At 38.2% G+C, this 21,143-nt stretch overlaps 1 protein-coding gene across 1 annotated transcript in view; it reads right to left on the minus strand.

The window, feature by feature from the left end:
• Window positions 1-9,369: 9,369 nt before the first annotated feature.
• Snx7 (sorting nexin 7) overlaps window positions 9,370-21,143 on the minus strand; it is an 85,443-nt gene continuing 73,669 nt past the window's right edge. The window contains exon 9 of the mRNA XM_020187148.2: window positions 9,370-9,874. Within this exon, the coding sequence (XP_020042737.2) occupies window positions 9,797-9,874 (78 nt within the window). The 3' untranslated portion in view covers window positions 9,370-9,796. The remainder of the gene's footprint in view (window positions 9,875-21,143) is intronic.

The raw sequence follows: 21,143 nt of genomic DNA on the forward strand, positions 1-21,143 counted from the left end.
TTTCGACACTGAGCCTTTATGAAGGTAATTAAAGTGGGCCACACTCCAGTTGACTAGTGTCTTTGTTAGAAGGGCAAACTTGAACAGGGACACTTACAGAGGGAAGCCAGTGAAGGCACACAGAGAGGTCACATGACTGGAAAGATACATCTATAAGCCAAGGCACATAAGGATCACCAGCAAGCACCAGAAGCTAGAGGGCCAGAAAGGGTTTTCCCTGGAGTCATGAGGGAGGACATGGCCCTGTGGACACTAGCCTTCACCTGTAAGACAGAAAGTTTCTGTTGTTTTAGGCCACCTAGTTTTTGGTACCTTTAAAAGGTAGCTTTAGGGACTAGTAAGTGCATGATTGAGTTATAGTTACCATTTATTGCATGGTATCTGTCTTCTTGTTCAACTTTTGACTTTATGAGGGTAGGTGTGTCTATTTTGTCATTTTTGTTTGCAACTACACAAATGGAGGTTGGCAGAACCTGTTAGTGCAGGGATATCTGTAGGACTGATGCATTACTGAATGAGTGGGTCCACGGGTGATGGCATTGTAATGTGAAGTGCTTCTGAAGATTTAGACTCTGAAATCATTCGTATAAACCAATTAAAATAAATAATGAATTAATCTTAAAATCAGTAATCAGAATACTTGAAGTAAGAAGAGAAAAATTTTTGTTGCCTGATCATCAAAGGCCTTATTTAACCAGCTCTGATGAGTTATTAAATTTCACATTCTGGAATAATTCCCCTTATATGAAAAAGCATTGTTGTTCTCATCCTATCAAAAGAGTACACTGTCAAGTTTTAGAACAAAAAACACAAACATCTCTGCAATCTCCATGACTTACTTTAAGAAAAATACAAACAGGGATCTGTAGAAGTTCAAGTTCTCTCTTTTGAGCATATTAATTACAGCTGAAGAATCACATGAGAGAGGCAGGAAAACACATGAATATCTGCTCATTGTAAAGGACCTCACTGCCCAGGAAACTTGTGAACACGAGTATGAGTACATTTTCAAATCTGGGAGAAATGTAAGACATGGCAAGAACAGAGGAGATACACAGGTACACATGTGGCTGGCTTCCTGCTGTGTTGATTTTCATTGTTTGCTTTTTTCTCCACTGATTTTAACCCATATTTCTAATTACTATACACATTCATGAACTACACATGTATACCAATTCCACACATCTTTGTACATAAATATAAATGTGTATGCTGTATCTATGCATAGTCACACAATGTAGCACATTCTGAATCCCTCCCTCTCTCTCTCTCATTTTCTCTCTTTTGAGACAGGGTCTCTCCCTATAGCCCAGGCTGGTCTTAAACTCATGATCCTCCTTGCCTCAGTCTTCTGAGTACTGGAATTACAAAAATGCACCACCATGCCTGGCTTGAACCTTTCTTACTTTAGTAAAGATGACCATTAGTTGCCTTATCTCAGGACTCAGCAGGAAGGGAATGGACGGGTCCAGTACTTAGTAAGGAACAACAAGAAGTTGATACAGAACTTAATACCTCTCTGCTCTGCACCTCTGGTCAAAGTAAGTAGCGAAAGTCAGATGTGTGTGATTTTTGCTTCTTTGCACAGTAGGTTTGGTGGATTAATTTCCCTTCTCCACACATGGAAATTTGGGACCTGCAATGGTAAACTCAGAAGCTCAGAGTTTTAAGTGCTAAAATGCCTTTAAACAAATCAATATGCTTAGAATTGAATCTTAGCTCTAAGAACTCTTAAGAGTTTATCTATAGCCATTACTAAATGCACAGGAACACCATTTCTACCTGCATATGCTAGCTATCAGACTGGTTACCAGAAAAAATCTATTTCTAGATAGCCTTTATTCTGTCTGTGAAGCTACCCATGGTTTAAAATGGCTAGATCACGGGCACGTTTTCTTGATCGGTTTCCTACCTGTGGGTTTATCATTACTGATAGTTGCATTTCCATTTCAGAATATGTAGTAAATGATTTTCCCATTTTGGAAATGTCTATGCCATTGGTGGTTCTTTCTAGAAAAAGTTATATTGTCCTAGGAGCCTATTTTTATAATGTCTAACCTCTGCTATTAATATGTACAGACATCTACATTCATTAATTTATGCAACATCACATTTCCTATTACCTAGGTACTAATAGTAGTTATTTTATGGAGGAGGCAAAAAAAATAATTTTTCTAAGGTCACAAAACTCTAAGTGAAAGAGGCAGAACATGGGTGAAGGTGAGCCTGAAGCTCAAGTAAAGGATGCATGTCTATCCTTTAGAACACACCTGCATGGGCAGGTGTCTTTCCAACAATGACAGTGCACCCGTTTACCACGCAGGCTTTGGACCGGAAGCATGAGCACCCTTGGAAGGATGTTACACATGCAGAACCCCAGCACCACCCAGACCTACTGAAACACAGCCTGCAGGATAACAGTTGTCCACGTGCTGCAGGTGCACACTGAAGTCTGAGGAGGTACGGAAGAGCATGGGTGTTGCATTATCCATGGCCCATTCTTTTCAAATTTGGTCAACTTGTGCAAAATCATTTTTTAAGCACCAGTTTCCTCAGGCATGCTAGAGATAATGGTAGCCTCTGCTTTTGAACCAGTTGAAATGAGCTCATGCAAGAAAATCACAACCAACCTAGCTGGCACACAAGAGGGATCAATCATTGAGAGTTCTAATTGTGGAATCTGAATGCTGTCTAAAAGTTGCACTCAATCTACTCTGATGATAAGCTCAGAGATCTGAAAAGGACATATTTCTTTTAACATAATTAATCATTTGATGGAACCTTAAGTGGAAATACAAATCAAAATAATTCCTTCTACCTTGTACTCTTCAGCCACCTTTTAGATTTCATCCAGACATTAGAAACACTGATGACCTGAGGAGTGACGGCACAGTAGACAGGCAGAGAAAACCACAGGTTTCCTAAGTTTAAGCTCACTTGGGCCAAAGGTAGAAACAATGCACTTAGGTAAATTGAATCTCATGGATGGAGCAGGTGGGGTAGAGCACAGATCCGGAGATTTTGGATTTCACCCAACCACTATAGTTTCAAAGAAATGTGGTGAGACAAAATGATGAAGTATGGTCAGGGTTCTTCAGCAAACAGAGGAGCAAGGGAGAGAGAAAGGGAGTTGTTATAAGGAGTTGACTCATAAGATTTGGAGGTTGTGCTGTCCCAAGATCTACAGCTTGCAAGCTAGAATCCTAGGAGAGCCAGTGGTGTAGGTTGTGTCTCTCAGCTGGCAGGCTTGAAACCCAGAAAACATGAATGTTTTAATTCAAGTTCAAAGGAGAAAAGCCAATGTTCCAGTTCAAAGGCACGCAGGTAATTTTCCTCTTCCTCAGTGTTTTGAGTTTATTCAGGTTTCCACAGTTTACATGAGGCCCACACACATCAAGGAAGGCAATCTGCTCTGTCCAGTTTGTAAATTACAACGTTGAACTCATGCCCAGACATGCCCAGGGTACCACCCCAAATATCTGTCCAAATCTCTAAGCCCCTCGTGGCCTAGTCCAGTTGACAAAGTAAACACATTATACATATTTCTCTTTTTGCTTTTCCAGGTAAGGACACTGAAATTATCATTAAATCATAAAAGAAGGAGCACATTTGTGACATCAAAAATGACTTAAAGCAAGGCCTTGCAGCACGTGCCTGTTATCTTAGCTCTGAGGGAAGCATTAACAGTTGGATTGTGGTCCAGGTCAGCCAAGGTATAAGTGCAAGACACTATTCAAACATGACCTAAAGCAAAAAAGGGCTAGGGGCATGGATCAAGTGGAAGAGCAGCTGCCTACCAAACACGAGGCCCTGAGTTCAAATCCCAGTACTGCCCATAAAATAAAGAAGGACACAAAAACAACTCAATTGATAACAATTCATAAATACAGTTAAGTTTGCCTGTTAGAAAATTATAGCACATTGTCCTTAATTTTATCATGTTATAGATTAAAGAAACCTGCCTGGATGGAATAGGTCAGAACAGTCTGAAGATGACTGGAGGAGCTATCAGAGGGCCATGAAGGGAAGGAGATATTGAGAGGTCTCTGCTGAAATCCAGGGATGACATGACCCGACTTTGGAGTGATGCCAGAGAGGGGGGAGAGCAACTAATGAGGAGCCACCTATCCTTTGAGCTTTTCTCATCTGCTAAGGTTCATTGAAGTAATATTAGGGTCTGGCTCTCAGACACCATGATCCTAGGATGTTTCAACTAAGGGGATCTGAGAGATGACAGAAATAAAATAGATCTTCATGAGCTTAAGCCTCAGGGGCCTGGTGAGTGATGGTGCTTGGGACAGAAAATTGAGAAGTCATACCAGTGTGGCTGTTTCCATCACTCTACAGTTGTAAAAAGTCTGTGGTTGTCCCCTTTATTTTTAGAAGAAAAAGAAACAAGACTAATCCTAATTAAAAATAGAGCAAAACAAGCTGGGCACAGTGGCTCACACCTGTAATCATAGCTTCTTGACAGGCAAAGACTGAGAGGATCGAAGTTCCACGCCAATCTAGGCAAAAAGTTCTAGAGACCCTATCTCAACTAATAGCTGAACATGATGATATGTGCCTGTCACCTCAGCTATGCAAATGGTCTGGACCCCAGGCTGGGTCCAGAATAAACACAAAACCCTATCTCAAAAAATAACCAATGCATAAAGGACAGGAGGCATGGCTCAAATGGTAGAGCACCTGTACAGCAAGTACAAAACCCTGAGTTCAAGCCCCCCACTGCCCAAAACAAAACAAAATGCCCAGTTAAATCCTTGGCAAAATACTCACAGAGAAAGAAGATAATCATATTATTGGATGTTATTTGTCAAAGTGGGCACAATGTTACTCCCTTAGCTGTAAAATTATTATTATAGGCTGTATATTTGTTAAAGTTTTATTTGAGATGTTTAAAATAGTAGCTATTTCTAATATTTAAAAATGCCCTTTCTGTTCCCACTGTTTCTGTTGCAAAACTAAGAGGTACACTGTTAAAGAGGTCAAAGATACCTTGGTGAGTGAGTCCTGCAGCAGGTTGACTATTTACAGGATCAACTCCAGGTAGACAGTCACTGAACTTTCAACTGAAGGTGGTCAAAGGCCATTATTCAGGAACTAACCTGTCTTAAGAGATGGAGAAAAGGAAAAAAATCTCCACATAATAGATTCATTATTCTTTACTTTTAAACCTTCCTGAAATAGTACCTTTACTGATATTGGGTGTGAGCAACCTCTCACTACTCCCTTCATGGTAAAGAGATAATCACATTGTCGGATGTGTTTGTCAAAGAGAGGACATGGCTTTGTCATTCAATATGTTCTTCACATCACAGTGTTTCAATGGAAACTCAATTCAGTATTTCAGCACAGGAATGTAATTCATATCATATACCAGGCTTCTATTCAATCAAGTCTAATGTCAAGATTGCTTTTTATACAGATGGATGCATTAACAAGTCTAATTTCACAGTCTTGTGCTATTTCTTAGCCAACAAAATTATGATCGACTTTCTCTGTAATTATATGTGCTGGACTAATGGTTTATTTACATTTGCAATCTCTAACACAGGTTCTCTGGAGAGCTATTTTTACATTAGTCCTTGCTTGTTGAAGAGTTTTGGGCATAAGAATAGTGTTAGTGATATAAAAACACAGAAGTAAAACTCCAAGTGGACAGAAACATATGCTCATTTAAATCACAGGGTGGACTTCTGATGTATTACTTTACCTGTCTCAACACCTCTCATTTTTCTAAGTAAAGTAGTCCCTGCTTTTGGACTGTAACCATTTATGAGGGCTACATGATCTGTCATCTTTCTTGGGCTGCAACCTCCCCTGTCTGCTTCAATTTATAGAAATAGGAAATGATCTTGGTTCCTAGCTACAAAGATGGGCCTGGGACAGGGATGGAGACAGGTGGGTGGGAGAGACACAGGGCTGGCTATATCCCAAACCAGTTTTTCCCTGGAAATTTTCAACTGAATTGAAACTGGAAGGGATAATCTCTTTCCTTCCCTGTGGCAAAGTTGGGCAAGTGTGAGCCAGAAGCTACTAGCAGACATTAATGTAGCTCAAGATTTACCAACTCAGCATTGTTACTGTTTTCAGTCATTTAATGCTTTGTTGTTGGGGACTGTCCTGTGCATCGTAGGGTGTTTAGCAGAACCCCTAGCCTCTATCTACTAGATGCCAACAGTACCCTGTTTTGCACAGAGTGGCCACCAGAAACATCTCTAGGCTCTTCTAAATGACCCTGGGGATCAAAGTGATGCCCAGTTAAAAGAATTAGCCTCCAGAAGAGAATGGTGCCAACTCATTCAAGAGGAACAGGGATAGGGAATAAAGACACAAAGAGAAAGAGGTCTGCTTAGGAACAGTTTTGCCCAAATAGACCCTTTCCTATATGGTTCTATATGGTTAAAATTAGCTGATCTATTCACATACACAATTTTTTTTCCTAAAGAAACTTGATTTATTCTTTTGCCAAATGCAGTAAGAATTCTGAAACAAAACTAGGAAAAGTCAGATGTGTAAACTAGGCCAAAGGGCAGTAAAAACAAAACAAAACAAATAAATCAATAGGGCTTGTTCAGAGCATAGATTTGCCTGAGTTTTGAAAAATTACATAAGAACTTGCAAACTTGTTTACAGAAGAGAAGAAAAAAAGAATTGATTATGAAATAGATGGTTAACAGCATAAGTAGACGCCCAAGCAGATTCTAGAGTGACATAGAATTATCTCCAAGACAGCCTTGGAATGAGGCAAAAAAAGAGGAGAAAAGTAAGCTGAGACCTTTGTGTGTGTCTTCTGGGGAGCATACACGTCTGGTAATGAGTTCCTGTGTACAGTGTGTGCCTGTAGGTATAGGTCTGTGTTTGTACTTTTCTAGTTTTCAATAAATGGATCAAATAATGTCTCCTATTCCATCAACCACAAGCTTGAGAGACTACATGGAGAGTCTCTGAAAGTTTGAGAGGCTACATGGAGAAGCCCTGTCTCAGGAGCTTCTGCATCTATGAACCCAATTTAGTAATGCTTCCAAGTAAGATATTAACTCTGGACCTGCTGACTCCCCAAGTTCATGTGAGTCCTCCTTTCTGTCCATGGCTTTCGCCTAAGTACAACCTCAGTTCCTACAGACACAGTAAATAAATTCCTTTCTTCCTAGGATCCAGGTCAAAATAACTAAGGAGTTAATCACTGAAACTTCTGTTAAGGTAAACATATCTTTAATTTTCCTCCAGGAAACTGTTATGAAAGGAGGGTGAGGAATGCTGAGGAAGTACCTTACTGCCTGGCTCCAAACAACTGCACAAGATAGACTTGTCTATTCACAGTCACCTTCCAGAATGCACTAAGCCGATCACTCATGCATGCCCCACTTAAAACCATCGTTTGTCCTTCTGTAAGCCTATATGCTTGGGGAAAAAATAACTGAAGAGCAGGAAACTTGTGTTTTGAGAAGGAGTTTATGCACCTTCAACAAGGACATGTGTTGAATGGAAAGCACATGTAAGCACTAGGGAGGATTTTTCTTTTAAGTCAAATCGATAGTGCAATTGTGGCTTAAAAGCTTCTTATGACAAGGTTTCCAGTAACCATGCTGCCAGGTTACGAACAACAGCCACGTCACAACACATGTCACAACAAGCAGTTGGAGACAGTTATACGAGGACATCCACTGCTAGCACCATGGCATGAGGACTTGGTGAAAACTTCAAGACGGAGATTCTCAGCAAACAGTGCTGATGCAACTGGATGCCTGCATGGGGAGGAGAGAGATCAGCCTGTTGCTCACACCATACACAACAATTAACCCTAAATGGATCACAGCCCTAAAGCCCTTGGAAGAAAATCTAGAAGAGCATCTACAGAACCTCAGGCAGGGTGGTGGACTCTAAGACCCCAAAAGCATGAGCAGCGAAGTTATACTGGGTTTCATCAAAATTAGAAACTTCTATAATTTAACGGGAATAATGAAGAAAGTGAAATATCATAACCTGATTGGGAATTTGCACCTAGAATATATGAAGAAACATTATGACTCAGTGACTCGGTAACGAAAAGACAAACAACGTGAGTTATATAGCAGGCAAAAGATTTTAATAGCCATTTCTCCAAAGTTGATGGGTGTGCACATGAGTACGTGTGTGCATGTGTGCATGTGTGTATATATGTGTGTGTGTGTATGTAAATGGGGGTGATGGCAAAAAGCACATGAAAAGATGCATTAGGAAAACATACAATTTTTTTTTGCAGTGGTGGGGATTGAACCCAGAGCCTTGGGCATGGTAAACAAGTGTTTTACCTCTGAGCTACACCATAACCCTGGAAAAATGCAAATTAAAAACATGAAATATCACTTTATACCACCAGGATTGCCATCAAAGTAATCAGAAAATATCAAGGGTTGGTGAGGCTGTGTAGAAACCAAAGTCCTCATACACAGCTGTGATGTAAGACTGTGCAGCCAATGTGGAAAGTAGTCTGGCAGCTCCTCAAGTGGTTAATGGCATGACCCCACAATTTCATGAAGAGGATGTAAAAAACACCAAAACAGAATATATTTATAGTAGGAATATAACTATATAAGGATTTCTAATTAATTAACTCAAATAATAGCTTAAATCTATTTTGGAAACTTTTTTTAAAAAAATTAACTTTTTTAAATAAGAAAAGTTGGTTTTTAAATAAACTTTTTTTTTTAAATTGTGGAATTTATTTAGCTTTTCTTTGCAGGACTGGGGTTTGAACTCAAGGCTTCATACTTGCAAGTCAGGTGCTCTACCACTTGAGCGACTCCTCCAGTCCATTTTGCTCTGGTTATTTTGGAGATGGGGTCTCACAAACTATTTGCCTGAGCTGGCCTCAAAGCGTTATCCTCCTGATGTCAGTCTCCCAAGCAGCTAGAATCATAGGTGTGAGCCTCCTGCTTGCCAGGCAGGTGTTCCCCAGTCTTTTTTGCATTACTTATTTTTCAGGTAGAGTCCCATGTTTTTGCCTGGGCCAGTATGGACCATGATTCTTCAACTTAAGCTTCTCGTGTGCCTCATAGACAACAGGCACATACCAACATGGTCCATTAATTTACTGAGATGGGGTCTGGTAACGTTTTGCCTGGGCTAGCCTCAAACCACAATCCTTCTGATCTCCATCTCATGAGTAGCTTGAATTATAGGCATTAGCCATCATGCCTGGCCATTTTTAACTTTTAATATCATTTACTCCAAACTTTTAACATCAAAATAAACAGTATTTCAGAGCAAATTATGAGAAAATAAAACTAAGTGTATAACATACTAGTTAACATGCTGGTCACACTGGAATCTGTTCCAGAGGCTTCAGCGACCAGGAGAAAAAGAACACACCACTGCCAGCCATTTCTTATTAAAGCTTTTATTAAAACTGAGTCTTTACAACATATTTAAATGTCATGTTCCATGGTCAAATATTTAAGGGAAAAAACTCTATATGCAATTATTGGCACATAAATTTAAGAACATAATCAAAATTAGGCTAAATCCATCTCTAACAATATAGATATATATCTATCTATACAATAGAATAGATCTATATATCGATAGAATGTATATCATATTATAGACCCATATATCTATATGGACAGACATATTTCTAGCTCCAAACTCACGTCAATGACCTGGAATACCTGAGTTTTCAAGTTGTTGGTTTTCCAGATAGTATTCAGTGTGTTTCTTCCACTTTATAAAGGGCACAGCCAACCCAGACAGAATAACATCGGTTGATAGATGCTGTCTCCCAAAGACCACGCAGAAGACCTCAATGGGATTAAAGTTTATCTTCAGAGTCTTCTTCCATGTGAAGGCCAGTCTGTGCTGTAAGGAATGATTCCCACGTAGCAAGGCACTGAATAATGGAAACAAACCATGAGCTCAATAGTAGTTCACTTTTAGTGTTAAGACCATTAACAAATCCTGATATATCTAATCCTACAGCAATCTGCTCTATTTCTTTCTCCCATTAGTTTTCAGAATTCTTGTCATTTCCTACATATTTTAGTTCCTAATATTGCTAAATAAGAGGAAAACATATCAAAGGTTAAATGATTAGTGATTAGCATGGATCAGTTTGCTGAAATAATCTACTATTACCTCATCAACAGGGGAGAAAATACAGTTCAAGTTTAAAGAGAAAAAATAATAGACCCAATTGGATCTGAGGCAGCAAACATTAGCATCTAGATAGGTGAGAGAAGCAAGGATGCCACAGGCAGATTTGAATCCCGGTATGTCAAGTATGAGTTTGAGAAAGTTGACTGACTTTTACTATAGTTTTTTTTAGCTATAAATTAGGTTAATAACAGTACTTAGTACTTAGGTGACTGTAAGTATTTTGCTTATATGATCATTAATGTGCTAAAATATTTTCTACTAAATAATAAAATAAGAAATTATACCTCATATACCAAAAGATGTGAAATACAATCATGTAAATTTGACTATTAATCAAAAATAAGGAAGAAAGAGGAAAATGGAAAGAAGGAACATCTGAACAAAGAAAGAACAAATAAAAATAACAGCAAGACAACCAACTCAAGTCTAAGCATGTATGTAGTCAATTTAAGTGTCGAGAGCAGAGATACCCCAATAAATGAGGCAGATTACCTACTGAATAGAAAACAGACCCACCTGCACTAGAGTGATATTATACGTGAGTACATGGCAAAAGAAAGGCAATGATGACTACATTAATATCAAGGTATATTTCAGAGCAAAGATCTCAATTAAAGTTGATCATTTCACAATGGTAGAAGAGTTAATTCAATTAGATGATGTAATTCAAAACGTTCATACACACTATGAGGGAGTTTCAAAATACATGAGACGAAAAAGAAAAAACAAGGACAAAGACAAACACAATTATTGATTTTGATATCTCTAAAGTTCAACAGAATATGATATAGATTTGAATTGCATTATTGATTGAGATGACCTAACTGATATCTATAGAAAAAAAGCAGAATACACATTCTCTTTCGTGTGTACATATATCATTGACCAAAACAGACCGTATTCTGGGCCATACAAGAAGTCTCAATAAGTGAACAAGACTCAAGCCATATGAATTATGTTCTCTGAACATAATGGAAATAAATTAGAATAAGTTACAGAAAGATGTATCAAATTCCCCAAGAATTTGAAATCTAAATAGAACAAGGGAGGGGTCAAGGGAGAAATCACACCTGTAATCCCAGCTACTCAGAACACAGAGCTCAGTAGGATCATGGGAAGCGACCAGCCTGGGCAAAATGCTAGTGAGACCCCATTTCAAACAACAAACTGGGCATGGTTGTACGCACTTGTGAGCTCATATCCATGGGTGGCTGTGGGTAGGAGGATGGCAGTCCAGGCCAGCCAGCCTGGGTAAAAATGCAAAATGCTGTTTGAAAAATTCCCAAAGCATAAGGGTCTGGCTCAAGTGGAAGCATGGCTGCCTAGCAAGCATGAGGCTTTGAGTTCAAATCCCACAAAGATAACTCCATACTTAGAAGGTTTCCCTGACAAGACCCATGAAACATTTACAGAAGTTATAATAACTCTTATACAAACTCTTCCAGAAACCTGAAGACACAGGAAATCTTTCTAACCTACTAAAACCAAAGATATTATAGAAGAAACTATAGAACAACCTTACTTATCAACATAGATGTACAAAAACTCTATCCAAGGTTTTAGCAAAGAAAATCCAGCAGTCTGTACAAAAAATTATGTATCAAAACCAAATGAGGTTTACCCCCAAGAAGGCAAGGTTGGATTAATCTTTAAATGTCTACAACATAACTGACTATTATAGTAAATGTAATGTATCTCAATGACACAGAAAAAACACTGGCTAAATTTCAATGTCAATTTCTGATTTTACAAGTTTTTCAGTAAATGAGGACTAGAAGGGAACTTTTATATCTTGAGGAAAAGCATCTACAAAAATTCCATAATCAGCATCATATACAGATATGCAATAAATATTAGCTGTTTATTTCTTGTTAATGCTAAGAAAGGAATTAAAACTCATCTTTATAAGTACTCATAACTCTCTTATGCCAAATGGAAGGAAGGAAGGAAGGAAGGAAGGAAGGAAGGAAGGAAGGAAGGAAGGAAGGAAGGAAGGAAGGTAGGACGGACTTCAAAAAAACCTATCTGCAATGCTTACAAAGAAAGCAACTTAAGACAGTGAGAGTGGTCCAGGTAGTTAAGCACTTGTCTAGCATACAAGACACCCTGGGTTCAATCCCAACACTGCCAAAAGCAAAATTAAAGAAAACTATTAAGGGGATTGGGACTGTGGAGACCAGACTTTCTGCTAACCCTCTTTGGTCTCTTCTCTGCAAATCCACACATAATCTGGGAGCTGTTAAACCCTGCAGGGCAACCCAAAGAAATTTCCACTCTCAGAAAATGTCACATCTTTCTGACAACTCAGCTCAAATACCATCTAAATAAACTTCTGAACATCCTCAAGGTAAAATTCAATGTGAAATTCTGTGCAGTCTGCTCTGTTTAGAATTCTGGTGAAACAGTGATCCAAATTGCACTAAAGTTCTCACAGGAACACTCAACTCTGCCAGTTTAATAAAGGCTGTAAGAGTTCAGTAGCCATCCCCGACTGAGTGTTGTGAATTAGTAGGTTTAATTGCTCCTCTGCCTTTTGGCTAAGATCAAGTCTGAACTAGTATTTTCATTTCTAAAATGAGCATAAAAGGGACAGTTGAAACATGGTAAAGGAGAAAAACGATCTGTCTAGAGATCTCTTTATCATTCTTTATAGCAGAGGCAAAGAGAATTTATGAATTTTGAAATACTGTACATGCTAGAATTAGCATCAAATAACACTAACAATGTAACAACAGGCATTTTAATGCTTGCTTTATGTATCACCTTCTCTAGAGGACACAAGGACTCTTACAGAAGGGATAGTGGAGGCTCATATGCTTTTGTGCATTTATGAGTTTACAAGTTTCCTAAGTGGTACAGCCAGTGTTTATTCATCAACAAATGGAGAATAAGCAATCTCCTGAATCACCTAAGGCACATAATAAGCCACTGGTGAAGAGGGTGAGGTCGCTTTCTTTAACCCAGTGGCAGAAGGACAATTTTGGAAGGAGAGGTGGGGAAGAAATGTATGATTACAGAGGTATCAGGCTGATGAAGTAGGAAAGAGTATATATAAAAGTTGGCTACACAGAAAATGATTCCCTGCACACTATTTTACTGATCTCTGGAGCTGTGAGCTATGTCCACTGAAGGTGACTGAGTTAACACACACTGGGCATACGACAAGGTTCAGTAAGAGCCAATGATGACAGAGAAGGAATGTATTGAACAAACGAAGCTAACATGTCACTGTCATCAGAACTGTTTTTCTTTCTGAACAGCTGACCAGTAAGTTTTAGGAGCCTGAGAAGCGAAGAATTTGACCTGGAATTATGCAGCTCCTGAAACTACCAGAGCTCCACAGGAAACTTGATAGCAGATATTTTACTAAATTAACTGCTCCTTCCAGAGCTACCTGATATTCTAAACATATGTCAAATTAATTTATATTTTAATAATAAAATAAAATATGCTGTAACACCCCTTAGTTCTCCTTTTTCTTTCTTGTTTTAAGTATGAAAACCTAAATTAAAAATTCAAGAAATGGATTTTTTATTAGCATATAATAGTTGTAGGGGGACAGGATACAATGTGATATTTACATATGTGCTTATAATCTATCTTAATTAGATTCATCTCCTCTGTTGTCTCCCTTACTCCTCCTCCCCCTTCTTAGAACAATTTTAACAGGTTTCATTCTTCTATTTTCATAAGAATACAAAATATACCCACCATATTTGCCATCCTTCACCCTTTCCTTTTGGCCTCTCTTCTACCACTGGTACCCACCTTTGGAAAGGACCTGTTTTACCTTCCTGTCCTTCATTTTTTTTAAGTGTATTTTCATAATTCGAGGGAGTTTTGCCTTGGTAAGGAAAAGATTGTTTATACCACACAGTTAAACAACTTAGGTCTGTGACTATCTACTACACTCAGCATTGTGCTAATTGAAGATGAATCATTAAACTAACAACAAAAAAATCTATGTAAGGATTGCCTTTGTTTATAAATTATAGTTTATTTATTTGACTGTTCATAACATCCTCCAATGGGATCAGATAATTGCAGTTTGGGTAAGAAAATGGAGTCTCAGTGCACAGTGCTACCTTCTCCCAGGCTCCCTATGAAGCCAGGGTGAATGCTCCTTCCTGCTCAGGTAGGATAGGCTGACAGAGATGCCATACCTGCTGTTAGCCAGGATGTGGAGGGCTGGAAAGCAGGTGTATCTCAAATCTGTATTAACTGAGAATCCAAAATGATTATGGTGACAATTATAGGACATGACTGTAAAGGGTGAATGCTGTGAGGGAGGGATCAGTGGGAGGGGTAGGGGGAAGAGGTTTGAAATCCCCTACATGTATATGTTCAAAGACAGAGTAATGAAACTCACCAAACACTGACTAAATAAGGGGGAGGGAGGAGTGGGACTATAAGGGAGGGGTGAACTTGTTCAAAGTATACCGTGCACGTGTACAGAATTATCACCATGAAATCCCTTTGTAGCATTAATGTACAGTAATTGAAGATATAATAAAGCTATTAAGATAGTGTAAAAGGTGACAACAAGGTCGTTACCATAGATGCAATATAGCTTCCCATGAAAGTGTCCACATGGAAGAATGAATATTGGTATCTCTTAGCTTGTGGTAGAGGAGGAGTTGGGTATGACAGTGTGGCTTCAGGCAAACCTTTTCACTTCTCAAGGCCCGTTTCCCTTTCCATAGAACAAGTGGATAGTCCATTTAGTTTCCTCCCAGAACTAATAGGTTTACAGAGGCTAACTGCAGCCAACAAAAAGTGGGCAAAAGAGATCAGATAGAATTTATAAGAATGTCTCATTCTGCTTGGCTGGATCCAGTATGGAATATGGCAGGCATAAGATTTTATCTCTCCCCTCACCCCAAGTATTGGTATTTACAATAGTTTCCAAAGATAAGAACTATAAATACAGGGGAAATCTCTTCAATATATACAGCTGCTGTTGCCACTAGTAGCCTGCCTTCACTGAAGGTTTACTGTATGCTGTACACCAAATTAGGTGCTTTTCATTAATTTATCAGCTTTGAAACCTATTTTCTACATTGTCAATTTCAAGTTCATGTAAAGAAGCATCTTAAGAGAGATGCTAGTTGTGACTCTTGGGAAGATCCTCGTGAGCATGAAAGCTAAGAACAGTTTAGGTCTGGTGACTCACGGGGAGTATTAAACTTTGTTTTCAAGACTTTTCCATCTTCATATATTCCTTTATGTGTATGTATTTTCAATACCCAGACAAATCCATGATGAGGTAGCCACTAAGTCATTTTCAGCACTTTACAGATGAGGGTAATAATGAGACTCCGTGAAATAAAGGAGAGTCCCCCAGGTTACCACGCTCCAAATTTCAAGTTATACCCATCCCAAAGCCCATACTCTTAGCCACGAAGTGAAAAATGCCAGTATAACATTTCCTAGCTCCTCAGGTAACGCCACCAACCTATTCATGAAAATACTAACAGAAAATTTAGTTCCATCCAAAGAAACACATAATTAACAATTAATAAAGATGATCTATAATAAACTAAAATAACTAGAAATGGGCCAAAAACAACAGCAATGGTACTTACTCTAAAATATGTTAAAAGTCAAACCTTACCATAAATTTCTCTTAAAACCCAAAATTTCCATTTTAAGACAAAAAAGTTGTTGTACTTCTACTTTTCTCTCTTAGAGAACACCATGGTAACTTCTTCTCTTGGTAAGTTAACAATGGGAAACACGACTAGTCACCCAGGTAAATACCTAAGGGCACAGGTAGTATCACCTACATTTTGGGGGACACTGAAGCTAAAGTGTGCAATTTTTGCTATAGTCTGACAAAAACATTGAAAAATTATTTAGGATCAATACTAAATATAGGTTATATCTAAAAGGAGGCAAATCAATGCATGAATAACATTTTAGCAATTACAGTAGTCACTAAAATTTAAGATTTGAAACATTAATGAAAGCTGCATATTTTTAAAATTTTGAAGAAAGATCAACCCAGAAAGAAATGAAACATGAGCTCCTAGGAAAAAAGTAACTTCCATTGTGTTGCAATAGCACAAAGTTATTCCTTGAATTTCATTTTTGGAAAAGTCTAAATGCAGCCTCCAAGAATCATCTGCCAATTTATAATTTTAGAAATATCTGAAAGTTTAAAATAACAGGATTTGCATATTATTTTGCTAAATTTACATCTCTCTCAAGAATGTAAGTGGTAAGTGTGCTCTACTTAAATGAGTGACTGCAAAACGACTCATTAGCTACAAACGCCATCTTGTGGTCCATTTATTTATTATTCTGTAGTATTCTGTGGATGTCTAATTCAAAAATCTGATAAAGACAGATGGTGCTTTAAATATACTTTATTTTACTTCTCTTATTTTTGTACATGGGCAAAATGGGGCTGCAGAAGGTCTAATATATTGGAAACCTTTATAGCAGGAATGGATGTGAGTTTAAATTTGAATTCTATACTGGATCATCACTGTTTTTGACTTATAACAAGCCAATTACATGAAGCTTGAACAATTTAACATAGACACTTCAAACATCAAACTCAGCTGTTTTTGTTTAACCATGCACTGAAACCACAACACTCTGAAGAAGAGCTCATTTACTTTGGATTACTGGAAACTCACCCAGGCCCTATTATGATATTTTTTTAATTGATATTTATTTTTTTTATTATTCATATATGCATACAAGACTTGGATCATTTCTCCCCCCTGCCCCCACCCCCTCCCTTACCACCCACTCCGCCCCCTCCCTCTCCCCCCACCCCCTCAATACCCAGCAGAAACTATTTTGCCCTTATTTCTAATTTTGTTGTAGAGAGAGCATAAGCAATAATAGGAAGGAACAAGGGGTTTTGCTGGTTGAGATAAGGATAGCTATACAGGGCATTGACTCACATTGATTTCCTGTGCGTGGGTGTTACCTTCTGGGTTAATTCTTTTTGATCTAACCTTTTCTCTAGTTCCTGGTCCCCTTTTCCTATCGACCTCAGTTGCTTTTAAGGTATCTGCTGGAGACACGCTACGCAGGCCTATTACGATATTTAAGCACATTTTACATGTGTCCTAACTTCCTTCTCCTACAGACCTATGAGGGGTGCGTGGGTGGGGCACAGTAGAGGGAGAAGTATCATGACTTTCATCTGACAGACTGGCAAATGAGTATAAGGAGGACATGATTAAGATTCTGTAATTGATTAGTGGCACCATGATATCTAACTCTAATTTTTCATCAATAAAGCCGCCATCTTTATTTAAGACGCTCTATCATTCACTGTGTTGTATGTTGTATATCATTTATTCCCTTTCTAATCACTTTCCATTCAAACCCCCAATTAACTTAACTTCAGAAAAATGAAATGTATCTAGTCTGAAGGACAGGGAGAGACACAGCCTGTGCACGCTGCAGTATTATCGTCTGTTTCACACATAAGCTCAACTTTATTTGAACACATAACTGAGAAATAATTACATTTTAGAACATCAGGGTAGTAAGAATATCATTAGTAGAAGCTTTTAAGAAAGTAGAACCCAACAAAGCAACACAAATCTTTAAGACTTATGAGACAGAGTAAGGGTTCCACAGTTATGTGGAGCAACGAGCTATGCCTTCTGAGTATCTAATTTGAACAGAAGTCATCATTTAGTCTTAAAGGTAGACTTCCCTGAGCTCAGTTTACAACTCTTGTTTCTTCACTTGCCTAAATTTCCTGGTAGCAATCTGTCAGAGTCTGAATGCAGCTTCATGGCAGCCATGGCAGTTAAACTCCACATCTACCCCGCACAGTCACCCCCAAAAGGTTTAAAATTAAAAAATCATCTATTGATGATCTGGATCCATAATCAGTGGTGAAACTTCTCCTCAGACAGTAAGAGCATGAAATGTTAAAGTCTTAAGCTTACACAAAGTTATTCCATCTCTGATTCTCTTATTCTGCTCATATTTATATTTTGTGTACTTTTGTTTTTTTAGGATTTTCCTTCAGTTTGTGGCTTATATATTTTCTTCTTTTTGTTACTGTTGATACATTTCTTTTTTAAAAAAATTATTCATTTATTCACATGTGCATACATTGTTTGGGTCATTTCTCCCCCTTGACCCCCCTCTCCCACCCTCCCCGCCTCAGTTCCAGGCAGGTCCTGTTCTGCCCTTATCACTAATTTTGTTGAAGAAAAGATAAGAGCATAATAAGAGAGACAAAGCGGTTTTGCTAGTTCAGTTAAGGATAGCTATACAGGGAGATTCTTAGCATCGTTTTCGTGTACAAATGTGTTACAACCCATGTTGATTCATCTCTAACTGATCTTTACATTGGTTCCTGATCCCCTGCTCATGTTAACCTCTGTCGCTTTAAGGTTTCTGTATTAGTTCCTCTGGAGTGGGGAACATCAAACGCTTTCATGTTTTGGGTTTTCTACCTATTCCTATATCTCCCGTATGTGCTCTCCCCTTGTCATGTGATCCAAGTCCAACACTTTGCTGCATTTGAAATTAGAACTGATTGCTCACCAAAAAATTATTTCCATGATGTAGATGGTAAAAATCAGGACACTGTTAATCATGAAATAATCAGTAATGTTGATCTCTTTATTAGAAACATGAGGAAGCTCCTATACATTCAATGGATTGACATATTTATGACATTAAGATGATAAAAGCTGATGTTTCCATTTTGATAAAGATGACATACCTGAGTGAACTGTATGGTCCATAGAAGAGCAATGTTATATGATTGCTATTCGGGCTCCCAGTAAATGCCTCCCAGGGGATAAGAAAGCAAACAGCATGGGCACAAGGGTTCAATGGATCAGAATCTTTAACTGGTGTAAAAATGGTTGGGCTGAGTACAGTTCTGAGCCTCTGAGCCTCTCAATGACATCTGTCTGCTTTGCAACAAATCTAAGTGACATGTAATAGACACCCTTCAAAATCCTACAGTTGTAGTCCTGAGATGTTCTTCATATTGTGCTGAAGATGCTCCCCACTGTTTTCTAAAGGACTTTTTAGCATCATCAAGAAATTTTTCTTTCTGGGTCCTAGGGTTTTGGCCAGGCTTTAGTAACTGTTACAATGTGTAATTATAAAAAGAAAAACACCCTGATATGGATTCAAATGCCTGTCCTGGACAACTCTGGATTATTTCTGTTCTACTTAACTTTGTTTTATGATGAAGAAAAGGAGATTAAAGAAGGTGCCTCTTTATTGACATTCAGCCTAAGAGTAGCCAATATATAAAAATACTGATGATTTAATACAGACTGTCTATCATATCTCTGTCCCAGGATTTATTGATTTTGTGAGTGTTACTGGAGTTTAAACTCAGGGACCTCATGCTTGCTAGGCAAATGCTCCACCATGTCCCAAGATTTTAAAAGAAAATCCAAATGCTATTTCTTAGGCTAAAAACTACTGAACAACTCTATGTGGGTAAGCCCTCTATGGTGTCCATCCTTCTCTCTCCAAGACAGGTTGTTCACAAAGAGACCAGCAGTATTAGATGACTGTGTGGTGTGTGCCAAAATGGCAGAGGGAGTTATTTTGGAAACACGCCATTGTTTGGTATCCCACCTTTCTGGAGCTAACTTTAGCATTCATTTCTTTCTAACTTTAGCATTCTTTCTTTCTAAGAAAGAAATGTGGCCTGGTGAGAGAAGACATCTCAGTCTTCTGCAGGAGTCTGTTCAGAATGCAGGGCTTTAGCTGAGGCCCTATGAGCTCTGCTCTCTCGTGGGTAAAGGAAGAGCTTTTGTACCACTCACTGCAAAAAGAACATATCCAGCCTTCTCTTTTTGTAGAAACAAATATTTTGTTTAATTTCTTCCAATATATTGGATTTTTACTACCTTTTAAAAAAATTTTAATTTGCTGAACCCTTTCCGCTTACCCTTTCATTCTCCCAGATGGAGAATGTATGAGTGAAACAGAAACAAGGCAGCTCTGTTTGCTCAGTTTCCATTACACAGTTTTCATTAAGGATTCATCTTCTCAATTTTATTACAGCTAATTAAATCTTAATTTTCTTTCACCCAAAGAGGTTCTCACTTGACTCTGGTACTGTCGGAAGTTCTTCACTTTTCTCCACTAAACCTCACTTTCTTCTAAAATGTCCCTCCTTGACACTTCCTGATCTTTTCTGCATTCCTCCTTGATTGTATTCGCTCTTCATCTTCACTTTTATCGTCTTGGCCCACACATGTAATCACGTCTCATTCTGTCTCTGCTCCACTCTCGATTTTTAGAACTGCTCACTCCTCTTAAGTCTTTTTAAGTCTGTCACTTTTAAAGTATAAGTAACTTTTCTATAATTTTTAAGCTACTTTACTACATTCTAGGGAATATGACTGAGTACGGCCAAGGTTTCCTTTCTTGGTTTTTCTCCTTCCAGATTTTGAAAAAGGCACTTATTAGGTTAGTGGGATGTATGACAACAGTTCTCCTTTGCTAGTTACAATTAAGTCTAGAAAGGGGATTATCCTCAATGCTCCTTTCAACAAAGTAACTTTTTTTGTTGTTAACAAAGTGACTTTTTAAAAACAAAATTTCAGCTTTAAGAATAAAATTTCTGATGGAAATCTAGGTCAAAGTCTTCTTCAGGAAGCAATTTTGTCATCATTAGTAACCCAGATTAACTTGACTGTTTGGGAACTATCCTGACTTTGGACCAGTATGTTTTGTGATAAATATTCACAAAATCTGCAAATGACCCAAAGTATGCAGTATAACACTGACTTTAAAGCAAACAATTCCTCCAGCAGAGTTTACTGTTTTCCTAACATAACAAGGGATATATTCCAAAATAAATAAAACTATGCTTAAGAACCTTCTGGATACTCAATGTCCATTCATCACTTAAGTTTGTAGAAAGACAGCTATGACACATTCTTTTTAAATTTTCTGTAATTTTTAAATGACCCACAAAAAACTGGATTTCAGAAAATCAATAACAATACTGTCAACTGTCTAGAGGACTGTGACCTTAAAAT

Source organism: Castor canadensis, chromosome 12 (genome assembly GCF_047511655.1).
Source record: "Castor canadensis chromosome 12, mCasCan1.hap1v2, whole genome shotgun sequence".
Lineage (NCBI taxonomy): Eukaryota > Metazoa > Chordata > Mammalia > Rodentia > Castoridae > Castor > Castor canadensis.